General features: G+C 40.8%; 1 protein-coding gene across 1 annotated transcript in view; it reads right to left on the bottom strand.

The window, feature by feature from the left end:
- The window catches only part of PCSK2 (proprotein convertase subtilisin/kexin type 2), a 111,302-nt gene that overhangs the window by 40,057 nt on the left and 52,751 nt on the right, over positions 1-18,494 (bottom strand). Inside the window, exons 3-5 of the mRNA XM_051613303.1 lie at positions 18,237-18,350; positions 16,516-16,624; positions 14,492-14,529 (exon numbers count right to left, since the gene is read on the bottom strand). Of these exons, the coding sequence (XP_051469263.1) occupies positions 14,492-14,529; positions 16,516-16,624; positions 18,237-18,350 (261 nt within the window). The remainder of the gene's footprint in view (positions 1-14,491; positions 14,530-16,515; positions 16,625-18,236; positions 18,351-18,494) is intronic.

The following is an 18,494-nucleotide window of genomic DNA, read 5'->3' as shown; positions in this document are numbered from 1 at the left end:
TTCAGTGTATGAAATATGTGTTGGGTTCTGAGCTGCAGTAAAGTTGTGTTTGCAGTGTTTTGATGGCAGCCAGCAATTACAGCCTCTTTCAGGGATCAGGTAGAAGAGAAGGGGAGCTAAGCTCTCTTGCTCCTCTCAGTGAGCCTGATCCAAAGCCTATCACAATCTGCCATGGGCTCCGCCACCCAACACAGCAGGCAGGATACAAATCACACAGCATAAAGATCTCTTAAGTGGCATTTGGTGGATAAGGGACAATTTCTTCCATCAGTGGAAGACAATATATAGCTCAGAGTTTGCAACCTCCCTGCCATGGGCAGGTTGCTCAAAGCTCCGTCCAGTCTGGCCATGACCACTTCCAGGGATGGGGCAGCCACAGCTTCCCTGGGCACCCTGCTCCAGTGTCTCACCACCCTCACATTAAAGAATTTCTTCCTAATGTCTAACCTGAATCTCCCCTCTTCAGGTTTAAAGCCATTACCCCAAGCCATTACCCCTTGTCCTGTTGTTACATGTCCTTCTAAAACGTCCCTCTCCAGATTTCCTGTAGGCACCCTACAGGTACTAGAAGGCTTCTATCATCATTTCAATCTGTTTGTTTAACACAACATGTGCTGGGCAATGAGAGGCCACATGCACCAGGGGAGCAACCAATTCCTTGGTGCTGTATGTGGCTAAAAAGGGCCGTCACCAACATCTCTGCGTGACTTCAAAGGCACCACAGTCAAAGTTGTTAAAACCTGATCAATTATCAGCAATGCTCCCAGCAAAGTGCAGAAATGCTGGACATGCAGTTGTTACAGCACTCATAAAACAAACTTGGCAGAACATTAAGGGTGACACCTTTGACAGGTTACACCAGTCATGCTGTTACAAAACAGGCAAACTGCAACTCTGCAGAAGAGGGAAATCAAAGTGACCTAGATATTCTGGGGAGCTAGCTGCAACAGACAGACTTGGTCCATGGTGCTTATGGAGAGGGGAGGACAGGTAGAGCTAATTCTGAAGATAAAGAGGAGTAGAAAGTAAAGAGATGAGACAGAAAAGTGGTTGAGTATCTTCCTTCGTCTTAAAAGTATCTCAGATAACAAGGGGAAATGGCTTCAAGTTTTTACAGTGAAAGTTTAGGTTGGAAATAAGGAAAAACTTCTTCCCTGAAAGGGTTGTTAGGCACTGGAACAGGCTGCCCACGGCAGTGGTAGAGTAACCATCCCTGGAGGTATTTACAAGACATGTAGATGTGGTCCTTAGGGGGATGCTGTTTAGTGGTGGAATTGGCAGTGTGCTAGGTTAATGGTTGGACTTGATGATCTTAAAGGTCTTTTCCAACCAAAATGATTCAATGATTCTAAGAGAAGAAAGCATTAACAACTGCTCAACTGATGTTTCACCTAATTTGCATGAATACAGAAGATGAAGAATGGACACTTAAAAATGACATTGTAGGTGAATCAGAAGCAGGTGAACATTTCAGAGAAGAGACTTTGCAAACTATTATCAATATTTCATGACTTACATGCCTTAGAGGTAGAAGGCCTTGACAATCCACTCTGTTTTATTCCATTTGCATGCCAACCTCATTAGCATAGCTTGAGAGCATCCCAAGGGAGTATTAATAATGTGACTAATATCTATCAAGACATGCTGGGTTCTCAGGGATTTTAATGGACCAATTTCTATGCTTTTGCATTAATTAAAAGGTTTGTATTGTTTATTCCACGTGGAATAAGCAAAGCCAATAGACAGCTAAATCCAAACTTTCAGAGAGAGAAGGTGGGACCTTCAGGACTTTGTCATGTAAATCAACACATAGTACATTTTGCAAGTGTTTAAGCTTCCAAACAGAAAAAAAATCCAAAATGTGTTTGCCGTTTTTCAATAGTATATGATCATTCCAGATTCTTCTCTTAAATATTAGTGTTTATTATCATGAGTAACATTTTCACAGTAATTTACTGGATGCTTAAATTTAAGAAATGTCCTAGACATCATTAGCTGACTGAAAGATTCACAATTACGTCAGTCAGGTGCAGTATTACTGTTAACTAATTCTGCAACAGAGTTCAGTGCCACTGAATTAAAGTGATTTAGTTTCTCACAAGAAGTAATTCTAAAAAACGTGCTGCATTGCAACTATGAAGTCCCTGAACAGAGCACAGGCTTTGTGCTCTCCTTTGAACATATTAAAAGAAATATTCACCTCCTTTAATAAAATCCAGACCACAACCTGCCTGCAGAACATTTCCAACATTCCCCAATCTACTTCAAAGCTGACGAGTAAGGAAAGCACTGGGAATGTGTAACTGAGGAATGCACTACTGTATCCATTTCACTTTCTCCAAACAACAGCTACACAGCACTGTAAGTGGCCATTAATTTCATCAAATACAAGGTCCTGTTCTATCATAAAACACATCATCCCGAGCACTCATCTTTCCACAGCTCTTGGTATTGTAATTTGCTTAATTTAAGCTAGGAAGCCTATACCTCTTACTGTGCTGATTTAAAAAGAAGGAATGCACAGTACAACAAACATTACAGACCTGCTACTTATATGATCTACCAAATTTCTGATTGCTCTGAACTTAATGAAGAAAATACAAGGGACTTCAATGATGCAAATATTTTATTAGACATTGTGCATTGCTATTCTGCTCCCTGTAAGAGATGTCTATTATGCATACTGCTTCTGTTGGGAATGCAACAGAAATGAACATTGTATTTAAATCAAAGCAATCTGAAATAGGGCAGACATTTAAAAATTCTTAACCACCTACATAGCTACTGAGAAGTAAAATATCAATATAGAGAACAAAAACGCATCCAACTAAAATCAAACAATGCATAGCAAACAACCATATCAAGATGAACTGCCAGGACAGAAAAAATAAAATTAATTTCAAATAAATAAAAATAATTTACAGGCACAGTGAAGGAAAGGAGTTTAAAGTACTGGAAATCATCTGTATCTTTATCTGCTGCATTCAGACTATTATGGTCTTGCAGAAGAAAGTGGACTCTTCGTGCCTCCCTGTTCTCTTTTGCAAGTTTGGCTTGGCCAAAACTCTCCTTTTAAAAGCAGTTCCATGCCCACTAGTTAAAAGTGGGTTTGAGACTCTGCTAAAAGCATCACTGGGCCTCAAAGTCTCTCCGTAACACCTGTCAAATTTTGATGAAGGTTTATAAGGGACTAGTGTTCCCCAGATGCACCATCTAATTCAGACTTCCCTGGTGATACCTTGGTAGCCAAAAAGTAACTACAGCATGGATTTTAATTAAGCTCCATTTCAATGCTGATGGATACTCAGGGATTTCAACACTGGCTCTTGTCTTGAACATTATGAGCTGTTAAAATAACTATCCTTTAAAAAACAGAAAATAAAAGCTTCCAAACAGAAAAATTTTCCAAAATGTGTTTGCCTTTTTCAACCCAACATGTGCTATTTTCACTTGGTGAAACCAAAGCTCTTTATTTAATTTTCTTGAACTTGGTTTTAAAATGACGTGGTGTGCACTGCCTCAAGGGGACCACATATCTGACCCCATTCTCCCAAGTGGACAATGCAATGGAGTGGGTTTTTGTTGCTGCTGTTAAAATTCCACATGTTCTAGAAGTCAAATATTTAACATTAGGTTGAACCAATGCAAAATATTTCACTTTTATTTTCTTGTGGACACTTCGATTTTATAAAACATCCATCTTTACTAGCAAAAAATGTTGTTCTAAAGGAAGACTTCTGGCCAGTTCCAAAAGCTAATTAGTCTGCAGAATGGGAGATAATCAAAAAGCAAAACAAAGCAATGACACGTCGCTCCATGGCAAAGAATAAGGATGAGCAATTTCCCTCTAGTTTTCTTGCCCAAATAAAATAAGAAAATATTTCAAAAAAACTTAACTTGGAGAAACCCTGGAGAGAGGCACAAGCCAATCTCAAAAGCATCAGCCAGAATTGATGCAGAAATACCCTTCTCTGTTCTCTTCCACCCCTGTGCATTTCTCATTTCAACAATCTTAATTTACTTTCCACGGATGATGCCTTAAGTGAAAATTAATACCACTGCTTAATGATTAAAGTGATTAGCCACCTTGCACTTTCTCAGTGTGCAGCTGATTAATTAAGTACATTGATTATAGAGAAAAATAAATGCTGCAGACAACATGTGGTCTTTAGCTTGCTAAGTGAGTGTCTTTGGTACCATCTCACACTGCTTGAACACCAGGCATGCATTTCACTTGAAGATTATCCCTTTCAGGTGGTTCTAATGTAGAATAAAGATGGAAAATTTTTGGAGCATTCATTGCTCTGAAAATAATCTCAAGCAAATGCAACCACAATATTTTAGTATCTTTCTGATTCCAAAGGAATTGTACTTTTATAAATCAGTGCATCCTCCTGAAGAGGCCAACTCCAGCTGTATAGATGGTGCTAAGAATCAAGTCCTCCAGATCTCTCATAATGGGCTTTAGCAAAGCAGCTAGCATAACATCTTTCAGTATGAGAAATCCAGTTTTCAGCTGCAAACACAGCTCTGTATGTGATACAAATAATCTCTCCTCAAGGCAATCACATCTCCTTCAGAAGTTGCAGTCTCCTGTGCAGAAAAAGCCTCTTTCTATGCCCTCTGGCCATATGACATGATCCAGAGGAGAAACTGTGTTCAAATTCTTTTTGCTGTTCCATCTTTTTAATTGAGTTGAAAGCTAGAAGGCTGTGGTAACATTTATGATTACAAAACATTTTTTTCTTTCATGAAGTAAGATGACGCTGACATCTCCTTTACATAGCACCATGGCTTCTCTATCCCCTTAGCAGGGCTCATATTAAGTAGCTGTAAGGCAGCGCAGAGGAACTATACAGTCATCTTATTTAGACTGCAGTACCCAAACACCCCTGTGACATGTACATGCAAAAACAGTTACTGTCGGGAGCAGGAGAGGACTGTTTGCTGGACCCCATTATGTTTTCCGAGACGTGAGGCATTTTCTGTATGTGACAAGCCCAGAACAGCCTTTCAAGTGCATAGAGAACCTTATTTATTAGAGAAGGCATCCATCTCCTTTTCACCCTATCATACTGCTCAGAGAAAAAACCCAGATTGCACAGAACAGAGAGATGAGCCCAGAAGCTGACCCTGCACAGAACAACAGAAAAAAAATAAATAGCCAAGTTTGAAACAGATAACTTCATTCTCCTCCCAGTAACTTCTAATTTATGCCAGTGAAACTTCATCGTCTTGCACGTCTTGAATGCTCATCTTCTAAATGCTAAAACCAGCCTCCTAGCTGCCAGAAGCCACCTGAGCTGCATAAAGAACCCAACAAAAGGCCATCAGTTTGGGTTGCTAAGTCATCAGTCAGCCTGGCATTTAAACACTTGATCCATCCTTCTACCCTGGCAAAAAAAAAAGGTTTCATTTTTGTCTCAACAATCTCTTGATGAAATTTCTTCTGCAACCTACTTTAACAGCCTCCACCAGCATGCTTACTAGATTTTCAATGTTAATAGGAGGATGCTTGCGAATTTATACCAGGTATTGGTTGATAATTTTTAACTGTTACACTAGTAACCTATTAGCAAAAACTCAACCCCAAAGGAACACCAAAATCCTGAATGACACCAAACAATCTAAAATCCAACTAGTGTTGAAACATCTGAAATGGTTTATTCTGTCCCTTATTTTGTGATAATATAAGTATGATTTCAGCACTGCAATTAAAAATAGATACTAGGATCAATGGCCAGCATGCAGAGCCTGCCCATAAAATACTTTTGATGTATTAGCAATAAAGCTTTATTGACATTAAGTGCCTAGTGCATGTGCTCAATAGCCCTTTGAATTGCAGTAGGAAATGGCAGTGTAACTGTCTCAGGCTCTTTTGGAAACCATGCTGTAGGAATCAGATCTTGTAAAGCTAACCGGAATTATTCACTGATGCCAGGCAAAGATGAACCCAACTATGCTATAGTTTGGCTTTATGCTCCCTGTAGATCCCCTGGGTGGATATTAATGACAGCGCAGAGACACTGTGAGCTTTTCAAGGTTGTCAGAGGGTTTAGAACAAATTTCTGTCTTGGAAGGGCAATGCTTTTTTCACCACCAAATATAGGTGAACTCCCTTTGACTTGGGCAATTACATCAGCAGGGTTTCTGTGGAACAGTTCATCAGGGTCAAAGCAGGTTCAATGAAGCTTTGTCAGCGTACAAAACCCCACAATCAGGCCTCACTGATTTTAGTGGAGATACTGATGATTTATAATTGTAAATCATTGAGATCAGGCACTCCTCCTCCACAACAATTTGCCAGTCCTTTTGGTAGCATGCAAGGAGGCCAAGGCATGCTCAGAAATTCATGCTAATGAAGAAAAAACAGACTTCCTAAAAGAAAGAAGATCCTTTATGCTGTTTGCAAGCTTTGCTGCACATATTGCAGTGTATAATTTATTGCCTGCATGATTTCTTCTTTCTTTGGTGGCTGTAGAGATTATCCAATGATGTTTTTGTTCCTCTAGCAAACAATGGGAATCACAGCTCATAACAGAAGTAAAATATCTCCCTGCTTCACTGCTTATGTGATAATTATTCCAAAACTATGCTGCTGTTCACCTCCCAGCAAGGCAAGGGGAAGCTGTTACTGTATTAGCTGGTGACAAGTTACAAAAAGAGAAACTACTTTCTATTTGGAGATGTCACCAAAGTGGAAAGAGAAGACAGCTAAGACCACCCGCTGTTCACACTTCAACAAGAAATAGTGGATGACAGAAAAATTCAATTAAGCCCAGGATAACTCCAGGAAGTCTTCCCTCATTCCTTACACATGGTCTTTTATGCTCAGTGAATCCTTTCCTTAGTACAGCTTGAGTGACAGCTGGTAAGGACCTTGGGAGACAGAACATAAGGTTGTACCATAAAGACACATGTTACAGAAAAGTTAGGGGGTGGACAGTGTTGAAGTGCTGCTGGGATGACTGCATGTTTGTTTGTGCACATTACATCCATATAATTCCACAGATTTAAAAATCTTTTTTCTTATCTGAATATATTTCTGACTATTACTAAGAATTGCTGCATGATTCTCATTTTACAAGTACCAGCACTCTATAAAAAAAGTTACCTATTCACATACTAACTTCCAGTTTTCCTGCTGTAAATATTTGTCTTGTTCTTTTTCCCTCTCCATTTTTTTAAACAAGCTTTCAGCTTCAGGCAGAGCTCAGACACTGAAACCAGCAGTTTTTCACTCCTGGCCCAAGCCCCTTAGTGGGATCCTAATTTTCCTCACTAGTGCTAATCAGGGACAAACCCACTTTGAGAGACCATCAGCCCTCTGCTGTAAATGGGATAATGCAGCTACACTGACCTTCACCAGCAGACATTGGCTGAGTAGGAAATGTACCACAATACAAAATGATATAGGAGAGAGACATCAGCTTCTGTTACTGTTCATAGCACAACAAATCTCCATTTGGTCCCTCAGGCTTTTCTTTAAAAAATACTGAAAATTGTAACATAGGCCCCCCAGAGCTGCGTTCTCCTCTTTTATTAGATGTATCTACTATGCAGCCCTTGGTACTTCTTTTTCTTGCTCAGAATCTGCATCTTGGAGAAGTCAGTCCTGAAAATTGCTGGCTTTGTATGTACAGTCTGAGTTGAAAGAAAACCATGGAGTATATTAGGCTTCAGCTTTTTAATTATCAGTTTATAATGAAGAGTTCTCTTTGTGGGGAAAAAAATTATTTCCTGAAGGCTGAACCTCTGCAGGGTTTCCAAGGCTTGGAAGAAAATATCGATCGTTTGACAATGAGTCTCTGCATTCGTGGTGCAGAATGGAAAATTCCAGCTTTGCCATAACCCTGATCCCAGAAAAACAAGTAGCTATACTGCAGCAAGCTGGGATGGGGTGCTGGGAGAGCAGTCCATCCAGACCCTGAGCAGGCACACTCATTTCCATTTATATAAAGTGCATTAAAAAGAGAAATGAATGATTCAAACAGTAAAGCCCAGAAATTACACAGAAAAATATGGATTGAAGTGCACTCTGTATGACAGGTCATAGTTCAGCAGTTTTTAGGAGAAAATATAGACTTCCTTTTCTTTAGAAAGATCTTTCTTGTCCCTCCATTTTGTCTAAGTGCTAACCCCATTAAACTATTCAAGCAGGAAAACCAGCAAGTCAAAATCAAAAAATCCAAATTAAACTGAGTAACCAATGCCAAGTTTTTATACTTGAAAATGCTCAAGCACCAAAAAAACCCCCACCTTTGAAAGACTTTCTAATTGCGTCCAATTTTCACAGAATCGTCACGAGAGAATCTGAAATCACCAAGTCTGACCATCAGCACAAAAAACCCAAACAAACCTAAACAAACACAACCAACCACACACACCCCACCAAAAAACACCCACAAAAAAACCCTGCAACCTTGGCCACCAGAACATGCCCTGGAGTGCCACATCTATACATTTCTTGAATACCTCCAAGGATGGTGACTCAACCACCTACTTGGGCAGGCTGTTCCAGTGCCTGACCACTCATTCAGTATAGAAATTCTTCCTAATGTCCTCCCCTGCCACAACTTCAGGCCATTTCCTCTGGTCATGCCATTATTCACTTGGGAGAACGGGCCAACACCCACCTCCCTACAACCTCCTTTCAAGTAGCTGTAGTGGGCAATGAGGTCTCATCTCCAAACTAAACATTCTCAGTTCCCTCAGCTGCTCCTGGTACGACTTGTTCTCTAGACCCTTCACCAGCTTGGTAGCTCTCCTCTGGACACACTCCAGAACCTCAATGTTCTTATTATAGTGAGGGTCCCAGAACTGCACGCAGTACTCAAGGTGTGGCCTCACCACTGCCAAGTACAGAGGCATGATCACTTCCCTACTCCTGCTGGCCATGTTATTCCTGATGCAGACCAGGATGCTGTTGGCCTTTTCTTGGCCACCTGGGCACACTGCTGGCTCCTGTTAAGTCAGCTGTCAACCAGCATGCCCAGGTTCTTTTCGGCTGGGCAGCTCTCCAGCTACTCATCCCCAAGCCTGTAGTGTTGCCTGGGATTGTTGTGACCGAAATGCAGGTCACAGGACGCAGCACTTGGCCTTATTGAACCTCATACAATTAGCCTTGGCCCACCAATCCAGCCTGCCCAGGTCCCTCTGCAGAGCCTTCCTACCCTCAAGCAGATCAACAGTCCCACCCAATTTCCTATCATCTGCAAACTTACTGAGGGTGCACTCAATCCCCTCATCCAGATCATTGATAAAGAACAAGACTGGCCCCAAAACTGAGCCCTGAGGGACACCACTGGTGACGAGCCACCAACTAGATTTGACCCATTTACCACAACTCTCTGGGCCCAGCTATCCAGCCAGTTTTTTACCCAATGAAGAGTACACTTGTCCATGCCATGATTCGCCAACGTCTCCAGGAGAATGTTGTGGGAGATGGTGTCAAAGACCTTACCAAAGTCCAGGTAGACAATGTCCACAGCCTTCTCATCATCCAAAAGATGGGTCACATGGTCACAGAAAGAGATTAGGCTGGTCAAGCAAAACTTCATAAACTCATGCTGGTTGGCCCTGATACCCTGGCTGCCCTGCATTTGCTGTGAGAGCTCACTCAAGATGAGCCTCTCCATGATCTTTCCCAGTACCAAGGCCAGGCTGACAGTCCTGTAGCTCTCCCCAAATCCTCCTTCCACCCCTTGGTGTAGATGGGCATCACATTAGCCAGCCTCCAGTTATCTGGGGCCTCCCCTGTTGACCAGGACTGTTGATAAATGATGGAAAGAAGCTTAGCAAGCTCCCCCACCAGCTCCCTCAGCAGTCCAGGGTGGATCCCACTAGGCTCCATAGACTTGTGCATATCCAGGTGCAGAAGCAGATAATCAACTACTTCCTCCTGGATTCCGAGGGGATCATTCTGCTCTCCATCCTTATCTCCCAGCTCAGGAGGCTGAACACCCTGGGGGGAGCTCTTCTGACTATTAAAGACAGAGGCAAAGAAGGCATTAAGTATCTCAGCCTCTTCCTCATTCTCCATTGCAATGTCCCCCTCGCATCCAGTAAGGGATGGAGATCCTCCCTGGCTCTCTTTTTATTGTTGATGAATTTATAAAAGCTTTCCAAGCAAGATGTACAGACATTGCAAGGGTATGCAGGCATTTAGACACCTAAGACGCATAAGCTATAGGCTTTTAACTTCCTCAAAATAGACAATATAACAAAAGAATGCTGCCCTGAAATGCACGTTGTGAAACTCCAAACGTGTGGTACAGAAACTGTACAAAGGTGACTGTGATTGCTATGCCAGCCCAAAGCAGTGAGTTAACAACTCACTCCTCATTTCATTGTGTTTTTATGTCTAAACTCATCTTTCCTTCAGCTGAATTTAAGCCCATGTCTTTAGTTCATGCCCAAATTACTACCTCCTGGGAAAAATGGCCCCCATGGTCTCCGAGACACAGCAGATGCTGTCAGAGCAGGATCTCTAAGGACTGAAGGAGGCCAGTGCAGCCTTGCAGCGAGAGGAGGAGAGGCAAAGTGCAGGTGAACTGAGCCCTGCAACCGCTGTGCTGCACTTGGGCAAGGGAGGAGATGGTCCATTTTAGCAGCAGGAGTCAGCCTTGCCCTCCAGCCAGCCACATCTGGGACACAGCAACCGTAGCTGTCTCTGTGTGAGGAGGTACCAGCACCTGTCACTGGTTACCAAGTTTACCTTCCTATTCTTTGCATATAATGTGCTAATTTATCAGTATGTTTCCTTGCTGTGTCCTCTGGTATATTCAGCACAGAATTAAAGTGAACCTTAGGAAAAAAAAAAAGAAAGAACTGTACAAACTCAAGCTTTTTTTTTTTTTCCTTTTCTTTCCCCAAGTGCTGTGACAGTCTAGAACTGCAGAGTTCAAGTGATAGCTCCTATTTTTGTATTTCTGTATTAAAAATATTGAAGTGGTATTTTCTTTAAGACTGTGATTTTCAGATGGGGTTTCTGCTGCTTAATTACTTAAATGACTGTCTTGCCAACCAGTCATTGCTCAGTCTTTCCTCCCTCTGTCTGGCTATTGATCTACTCTACACAAGCCAGGCCTAATTCTGCATTTTGCATTGGCCGGACAACCCTCTTTTGTCCCTCCACAACCTGATCTTTGCTCCACTAATGGAATGCTCTTTGCTTGGACAAAGTAATTCCTAGACAAATCTTTTCAGATTCTCATCTCAAGATCAGTCTCCTCACGAGTCATTCATAACCACAATGAAAGGTCTGTTGTCCCCATACCCAGGAAGCTTTTCTCCTCAAAATTTCATCCCAGTATTTCTTTTCTGAACTCTCAGATTTCTCTCCAGCTCCACTATTTTCTGATTTCTAGCATCATGTCTGTTGTTAGTCCTTCTCAGTTATTTTCCATTATTTTCAGAATACTAACTATTGTCACTCTAAAACAAACAAATTTCTGTTAAACCTGACAAATATTTATCCATCAATCAGAAAATATTTTTAGAATTAAAAGATAAAAACACTGTATTACCAAGAAATCTATGTTTGGTTTCTGAGCATGATCCTAGGTTCACTGTTAACAACAGAACTGTTCCTATTTTACATTATCTAAGATACAGTGACCAGACTTTGCTTATTTGAAACATGATTTTTAGAACCAGAAAATTCCCACATACTTTGTCCAAGTCTGCTGCTGAAAAGTGAGTAAAAAGTGCTTGTTTTGCCCAGATCATATGCCACAACATACACAAAGAGCATAATTCTTGCAAAGGAAAAGGCTGCTTTTTAAAAACTTCTTCATTTGTATCAATTTATGGGAACATCCTACTGAGATTCCTTTTGGAAGAGGATTTTGCAGTCAGGACTCAAATAGCTGCTATCAAATTATATGGAGTGAAACTGCCTATCCTGCACTTTACCTCTGTGGCCAGCTGTTTCCCAAATTCCTTGTCCAAAGTAAACACCATCTATAGCCGTTTACTCTTTACCAAATGTGCTTTGCTACTTGCAACAAGAAGTACATTTTTCTCCTGTGTGTTACTATTTTGCAAATATGTAAAATTAATTGTCTTACTCTCTCCTTTCAGAGCTGTTCTACTTAAATGGTTCATGGTTTTACCAAAATTTGCAGTTGTCTTTCTTCTTCTCTTCATAGAATAATTTTGGTTGGAAAAGACCTTTAAGATCATTGAGTTCAACAATAAACCTAACTGCTGAATCTAGTGCTAAACCATCACCCTAAGCAACACATCTACATGGCTTTTAAACACCTCCAGGGATGGCGATTCAATCACCTCCCTGCGCAGCCTGTTCCAGTGCTTGACAACCCTTTCAGTGAACAAGTTTCTTTTAATATCCAATCTAAACCTTCCCTGGTGCAACTTCACTCCATTTACTCTTGTTCTATCAGTTACCTGGGAGAAGAGACTGACCCCCATCTTGCTACAACCTCCCTTCAGGAAGTTGTAGAGAGAAGAAGGTCTCCTCTCAGCCTCCATTTCTCCAAGCTAAACACCCTCAGTTCCCCTAACTGCTCCTCATAAGACTTGTTCTCCAGACCTTTCACCACCTTTGGTGACCTTCTCTGGACATACTGAAGCACCTCAATGTCCTTCTTGTAGTGAGGGGTCCGCAGAATCACAGAATGTTAGGGGTTGGAAGGGACCTCTGGAGATCATCGAGTCCAACCCCCCTGCCAGAGCAGAACAACCACAAAATCTAGGGCAGGTCACTCAGAAATGCATTCAGACAGCTCTTGAAAGTCTCCAGAGAAGGAGACTCCACAGGCTCTGTGCAGCTCTGTAACCCTCACTGTAAAGAAGTTTTTCCTCATCTTGAGGTAGAACTTCCTGTGTTCTAGTTTGAACCATTGCCCCTTGTCCTATCACAGGGCATGACTGAAAAGAAATTGCCCCTTCCATCTTGACACCCACCCTTCAGGGGTTTCTAGACATTCATAAGATCCTCTCTCACTCTTCTTTCCTCTAGACTAAACTGCCCCAGGTCTCTCAGCCTTTCCTCACATGACCGGTGTTCCAGTCCCTTAATCATCCTTGTAGCCCTCTGTTGGATTCTCTCAAGTAAATCCCTGTCCCTCTTGAACTGGGGAGCCCAGAGCTGGACACAATATTCCAGATGTGGTCTTACTACAACAGAGTAGAGGGGGAGGAGAACCTTCCTTGACCCGCTGGACACACTCTTCTTAATGCACTCCAGGATACCATTGGCCTTCTTGGCCACAAGGGCACACTGCTGCCCCATGCAGAACTTGTCCACCAGGACTCCAAGGTCGTTCTCCGTGGAGCTGCTTTCGAGCAGGTCAGCTCCTAAGCTGTACTGGTGCATGCTGTTATTCCTTCCCAAGTGCAGGATTCTACACTTACTCTTGTTGAACCTTATTAGGTTCCCCTTTGCCCAGTTCTGCAGTCTGTCCAAATCTTGCTGAATGGCTGCACAGCCTTCAGGTGTATCAGCCAATCCTTCCAGCTTTGTGCCATCAGCAAACTTGCTGAGGATACACTCTGTCCCGTCATCCAGGTTGTTGATGAAGATGTTGAACAGGACTGGACCTAGCACTGATCCCTGGGGGACTCCACCAGCTACAAGTCTCCAGCTCTCCTGGCCCAATATGAACACTGAATTTGAGATGCAGTCTCACCAGTGCCAAGTACAGTAATTACAGTTGCAAACTAAACCACACTACTCAGATGATGAAGCCTGGGATTCCCTCAGGAAACCACTGACTGCAAGAGAAAGCAAAGACCTAAAGCAGAGACACTGCAACCACCTCCATGCAGCAAGGAGCCACAGCTTCTTGATGCCTGTTGCACAAAGGGCTGCCACAAGCAGAGTGTGGGAGCAGCATACCACAAAGGCAACCTACAGTCCAGGGGTGCTCAGAGCTCTTACAGACTCCTGGAGATAGGAGTCCTAGTGTCAGCACGAGGGTTGGGGAGAGCCTGGAAGAACTGAGAAAGATAAAAATCCTCTAGTCTGAAGCCTGAGATAGGTTTGAGGAACAATCAATTGACACAGCACGTGCTGCAAATACACCATCTGCCCTGCACATGCTTTGTAACACTGGATCAGATCACCTATTATAAAGGAATTAAGCTGGTCCAGGAAGTTTCAAAGGCTAATACATGCCTTGCCACAGCCCACGGCTCCACGGCCCTCCAAGTTACAGGTGCATTCTGCATCTTAACAGCAGGATTTACAGCCAATTCCCAGGTTACTCATTTCTGTCCTAAATCCAATATTGCAACCTGCCTCTTATTTTATGTGAGGCAGCACTGTCATTCCCACTCTAAGAGCCTTGTCACCTTTCCATTCCTTGCACAGGCACCCCCATTTTTAGTCTGCTGCTTTCAATGTGAAATGTATCTATAGATTGGCAGTCCAGCTGTACTGTTGTTCCACTCATTATTAAAAATTTCATAGCAGAGGAACTACAACACTAAGAAAATTTTACAGAAAAGGTCAGCATGTACTTACATAATTTGAAGCAAGATCAGGATGCAGATAATCAATTCCTGCAATAAGATAATGACAAAAGAGAAAACAAAGGTTAAGAATTAAAAAAAAAAAAATTTTCTAATGATCACGGAACAAAACAAGATTCCTTTGCAACCACAGGAAAATGATCATGGCAAATAATGCAAACTGACTGAAGTGAGATTCCAGTTTTTAAATGTGGACTTTTAAACTGGTGTGCCATTTCTCATGCAGTTCTAGCTAGCAGTTTTCAATTCCTTATGTCAAAATCCAGGTGCCAATTGAAAAGCTGAACTCATTGACAAAATTTACTGACATGTTTTGTACATTAGATCACATTTACTCATTAAGAATAGTTTAAACCACAATACATACAAGTTCTATCATCTCAATGTATACCTAAACTAACAGGATCAGTAGCACTGGATCAGTACAGGATAACAAAAGTATTTTTAACCACTGACAATTGTAAACTAAGTAGACAGACAATTACCTAAACTAGACATGGGTAGATCTAGGGCAAGCATTTTGGATTATGTGTATGAAAGAGAACTTTCAGCGTTGCATTAGACCATTTTAGCAAATAACTGAGTATGGGCTCCACACCTTGGTAAGTGTGCTAAAGATTGAAACAGGGCAGTGGTGCAGAATACACTCATTAAAATGGTAACTTTCTACATAAGCAAATGTACAAATCCCACCAGACAGTGTAACAGAAGCAGCAGATTTACACTCAGATGGGACAGGCTGACCTATTATATGTCCAATTAAAACATACACATGGCCACTACTCTCATGTTACATTTTGATCATTACTCTGCCCCATGTCTCCAACCACCACACTATTGCACACTCCATTTTACCTGCAAGGAGACTGTTGGTATTATCGTACTTATTCTTATGAAACAATTATGATGCAGGGTCCTTAGCACTAGATTTGCATGAAGAAATCCTTGTATCTATGGAGAGCATTAGCGATCCAAATGGTAGATGGGCAGCAAAAGTCTCAATGCTATTTAGCTGCTCTCTTCCAGGGTTACTGGAAGTGAATATAAGGCAAATTATCCCCTTCTCTACAAGCTGTCTGATGGACCCACAGCTTTATTTCGCCTGAAGCTTAATAGTTTATTTGTCATCCCCATCACAGTCATGCCAAACTATTCTGAAAGCTAAGTCCTGCCTCTGTGGGATAAGTGAAATCATGATTTGTCATTACATCACATGAGAGATCATCTCTCATGTGAGACTGATCTCTCATCAATATAGAGATGTCTGAGTCTACTTTCTTACTTCTACAAAAACCTTGTTTTAGGAGTAAGCAGCTGAGGGTCAGCAATATGTGAGAACAGATGTCAGTTGACTCCAGAAAACATATGTGGATCCATACATTCAATTTATTTATTAATTTTTAATATTACTCAGTCACCATGAAAAGAAAACATTGAAAATTTAGCCCAAATAAAAGTGCTGAGAGACTGCACAAAACTCCTGTACTTCAGCAAGGAACCCATGAGTAGAACAGCTGTGTCTTCAACTGCACCTTTGATCTTCATCTTCCCTGAACTTAGCCTCAAATTAGTTATATATTTAATATGCAGGTCTTTATTGACATTCAGCATTAAGTGCTTAAATATTTCAGCTGTCAAGTATGACTTTGAGAATAATGTAACCCAGAAAATGTTTTCTTAAGTACTTCTTGTACAGCAATTACATTCCCCAGTCAGTTCCTACAGAAGTCAAGGCGAGTCTTTCCTTTGGCTTAACGGCTGTTATAGTGTGCCCTGGAAGACACCTCAGTGATAATTGCCAACTCCTCTTAATGCCTGCATACCCATGCTTCAGTTATTAAGACTAGTGAAGTCTTAATAATGTGTTTTCCCTTAAGATCTCAGTGTCTTTATGGAGGCTGCAAGTCTCACCACTACAAGCAATCAATTTTTATTTTGTAATCTTTTTTTTTTTTACTTTGATTACATAGAAAAAGCTACTTAAAAATACTAAATTAGCATGCAGTCTTCACTTACCATCATCCATAATTCCTATGGTAACACCCTTCCCCGTATATCCCAGCTCCCATGCTTCAGCTACATTAAGGTCAAGTCCAGGAGTCCCATCTGCTTGACCAGTGTTAATCTAATATATCAGTGAAAAAGGAAGAACAGTTTTGTTTACTTGACAGATGTATTTCTGCAACCACTGAATTTTGCTTTATATCTTTGCATACATCTATGATATATACTCTCCATTTCCTTTGCAGTGCACATCTGTATGTAAACATATCTACTGCGATAGTAAAAAAAAATACAACAACAAAACAAACAAAAGCAACCTTGGGTAAATTAACTTTTTTGTGGTTTACAAGATTTGATTAAACACTGAATCCCTTAGACCCTTAGACCCCTTTCCTACTTAAGCATGTCAGGGCAATGGGTCAGTCCAGACAAAAGTTAGACCAATGGATTTTACAGAGGACATATTTTTATGAGCAAGAAAGGCTATTTTCTTGACAGTAGGGACCTACTGAAATTCACAACCACTAGGTTTAGGCCAGAAACAACTTATTTGACAACTAAGTTAGCCCTCCTTTCAGCAGGGAAGTTCACTAGATGAACTCCAGGGGTTCTTTCCAACCTTGGGAGGGGGTGGTTTATGGGCCTGCAGTACAGACATCCCTTCTAGCTTCAGGCATTACTCATGTTCACCAAACTCATTTGCAAATTTCTCAAGTTCCGTAGGAAAAATAATATGACTTTTGCTGTTGCAGAATTTTTTCAGTTTTGTGTCAGATACATCCCATTTCAGAAGACATTTTAGTGTACTTTATAATCTAAAAAATTTATAGCTTTGATTGAAGTACCAGAAAGAAGTGAATTAATCCACACTTTAGTTTAACATCTCATTGATGATAAGGTCTCATCCATGCTAATGTGCCCTCATTTATCTGAAAACTTATCTTTAGGAAAAAAAAAACAAAACAGTTGTATTGGATGGATTCATAAAATCTAAGAAATGGATTAAAAGGAAAGATAATTAGAAACACCACTCTTCAGCAAAAAGACCCTAACTAAGTTAACAAGGTTCTACCACAATTAATATTTCATCATAAATAGGCTGCAATATTAAAATTGATCAAAATGATTTTATCAACGTTTTAAATAAACAAATATCATTCTGGGCACTGCTATGTAAATTTAATTTTTCTTTTATGAATAAGACTTCTCCCTATAAAATATGACACATTAAAAATGAAACAATTTAGGAAATTATTAATTTGACACTGGTTTAAGCAAAATTAATCAATATCGGCTGCTCTGCTTTTGACAGAATAATTAATATTAAAATTTCCATAAGAAAACCCTCAGCTTTTTCTAGTCAATACACTAGAACTTTTCGTTATAATTCTGTAAGAACTTCTACCTGGCAACAGTTCAAGGACATGATTCACATGTAGTTCTAGGGGTCACATCAGCACACCAGGAATGTCCCAAAGACATCAACACAGTTCTCTTTTAAGCTTCTTAAGGATCTTTCCACTGACTGACATGACATTTAGTTCTTGAAATGTGCTGGGTCTTTCCAGCATAAAAGAGGTACAGTTAAAACAACAGGACTGAGCCTTGGATGCGTTCCCAAGTTGTTGCGACATATTGGGAAAGAATTCTTGCAAAATGTTAAAACAGCACAGAATGGCTGGATTGCCAATTATTTATTTATGATTACTGTGATTTTCTTTCAAAAAACTTACCAGGTACCACTGCTTTGTAAATAAAGGATCATTCATGTTGATGTCAATGTCATTGATGTCTCTATATCCTCGCTTCCTTCTGCTGAAGCCTTCCTGTTGCACAGCTTTCCTTACCTGGAAGGGTTAAATTTTACATCTTTAGCTCAACACTCTTAACCACATATACAAAGATTTTTTTAGCCTTGTTTTCATAAGAAATAAGGATTATGAAATCACACCGTATCATTAATTTGCAACTTCTAAACGAGTGACTGATTT

Source organism: Apus apus, chromosome 3, assembly GCF_020740795.1.
Source record: "Apus apus isolate bApuApu2 chromosome 3, bApuApu2.pri.cur, whole genome shotgun sequence".
In the NCBI taxonomy this organism is placed as follows: domain Eukaryota; kingdom Metazoa; phylum Chordata; class Aves; order Apodiformes; family Apodidae; genus Apus; species Apus apus.
Note: the sequence above shows the minus strand (reverse complement) of the source record. Positions and strands in the feature narration are given on the sequence as shown.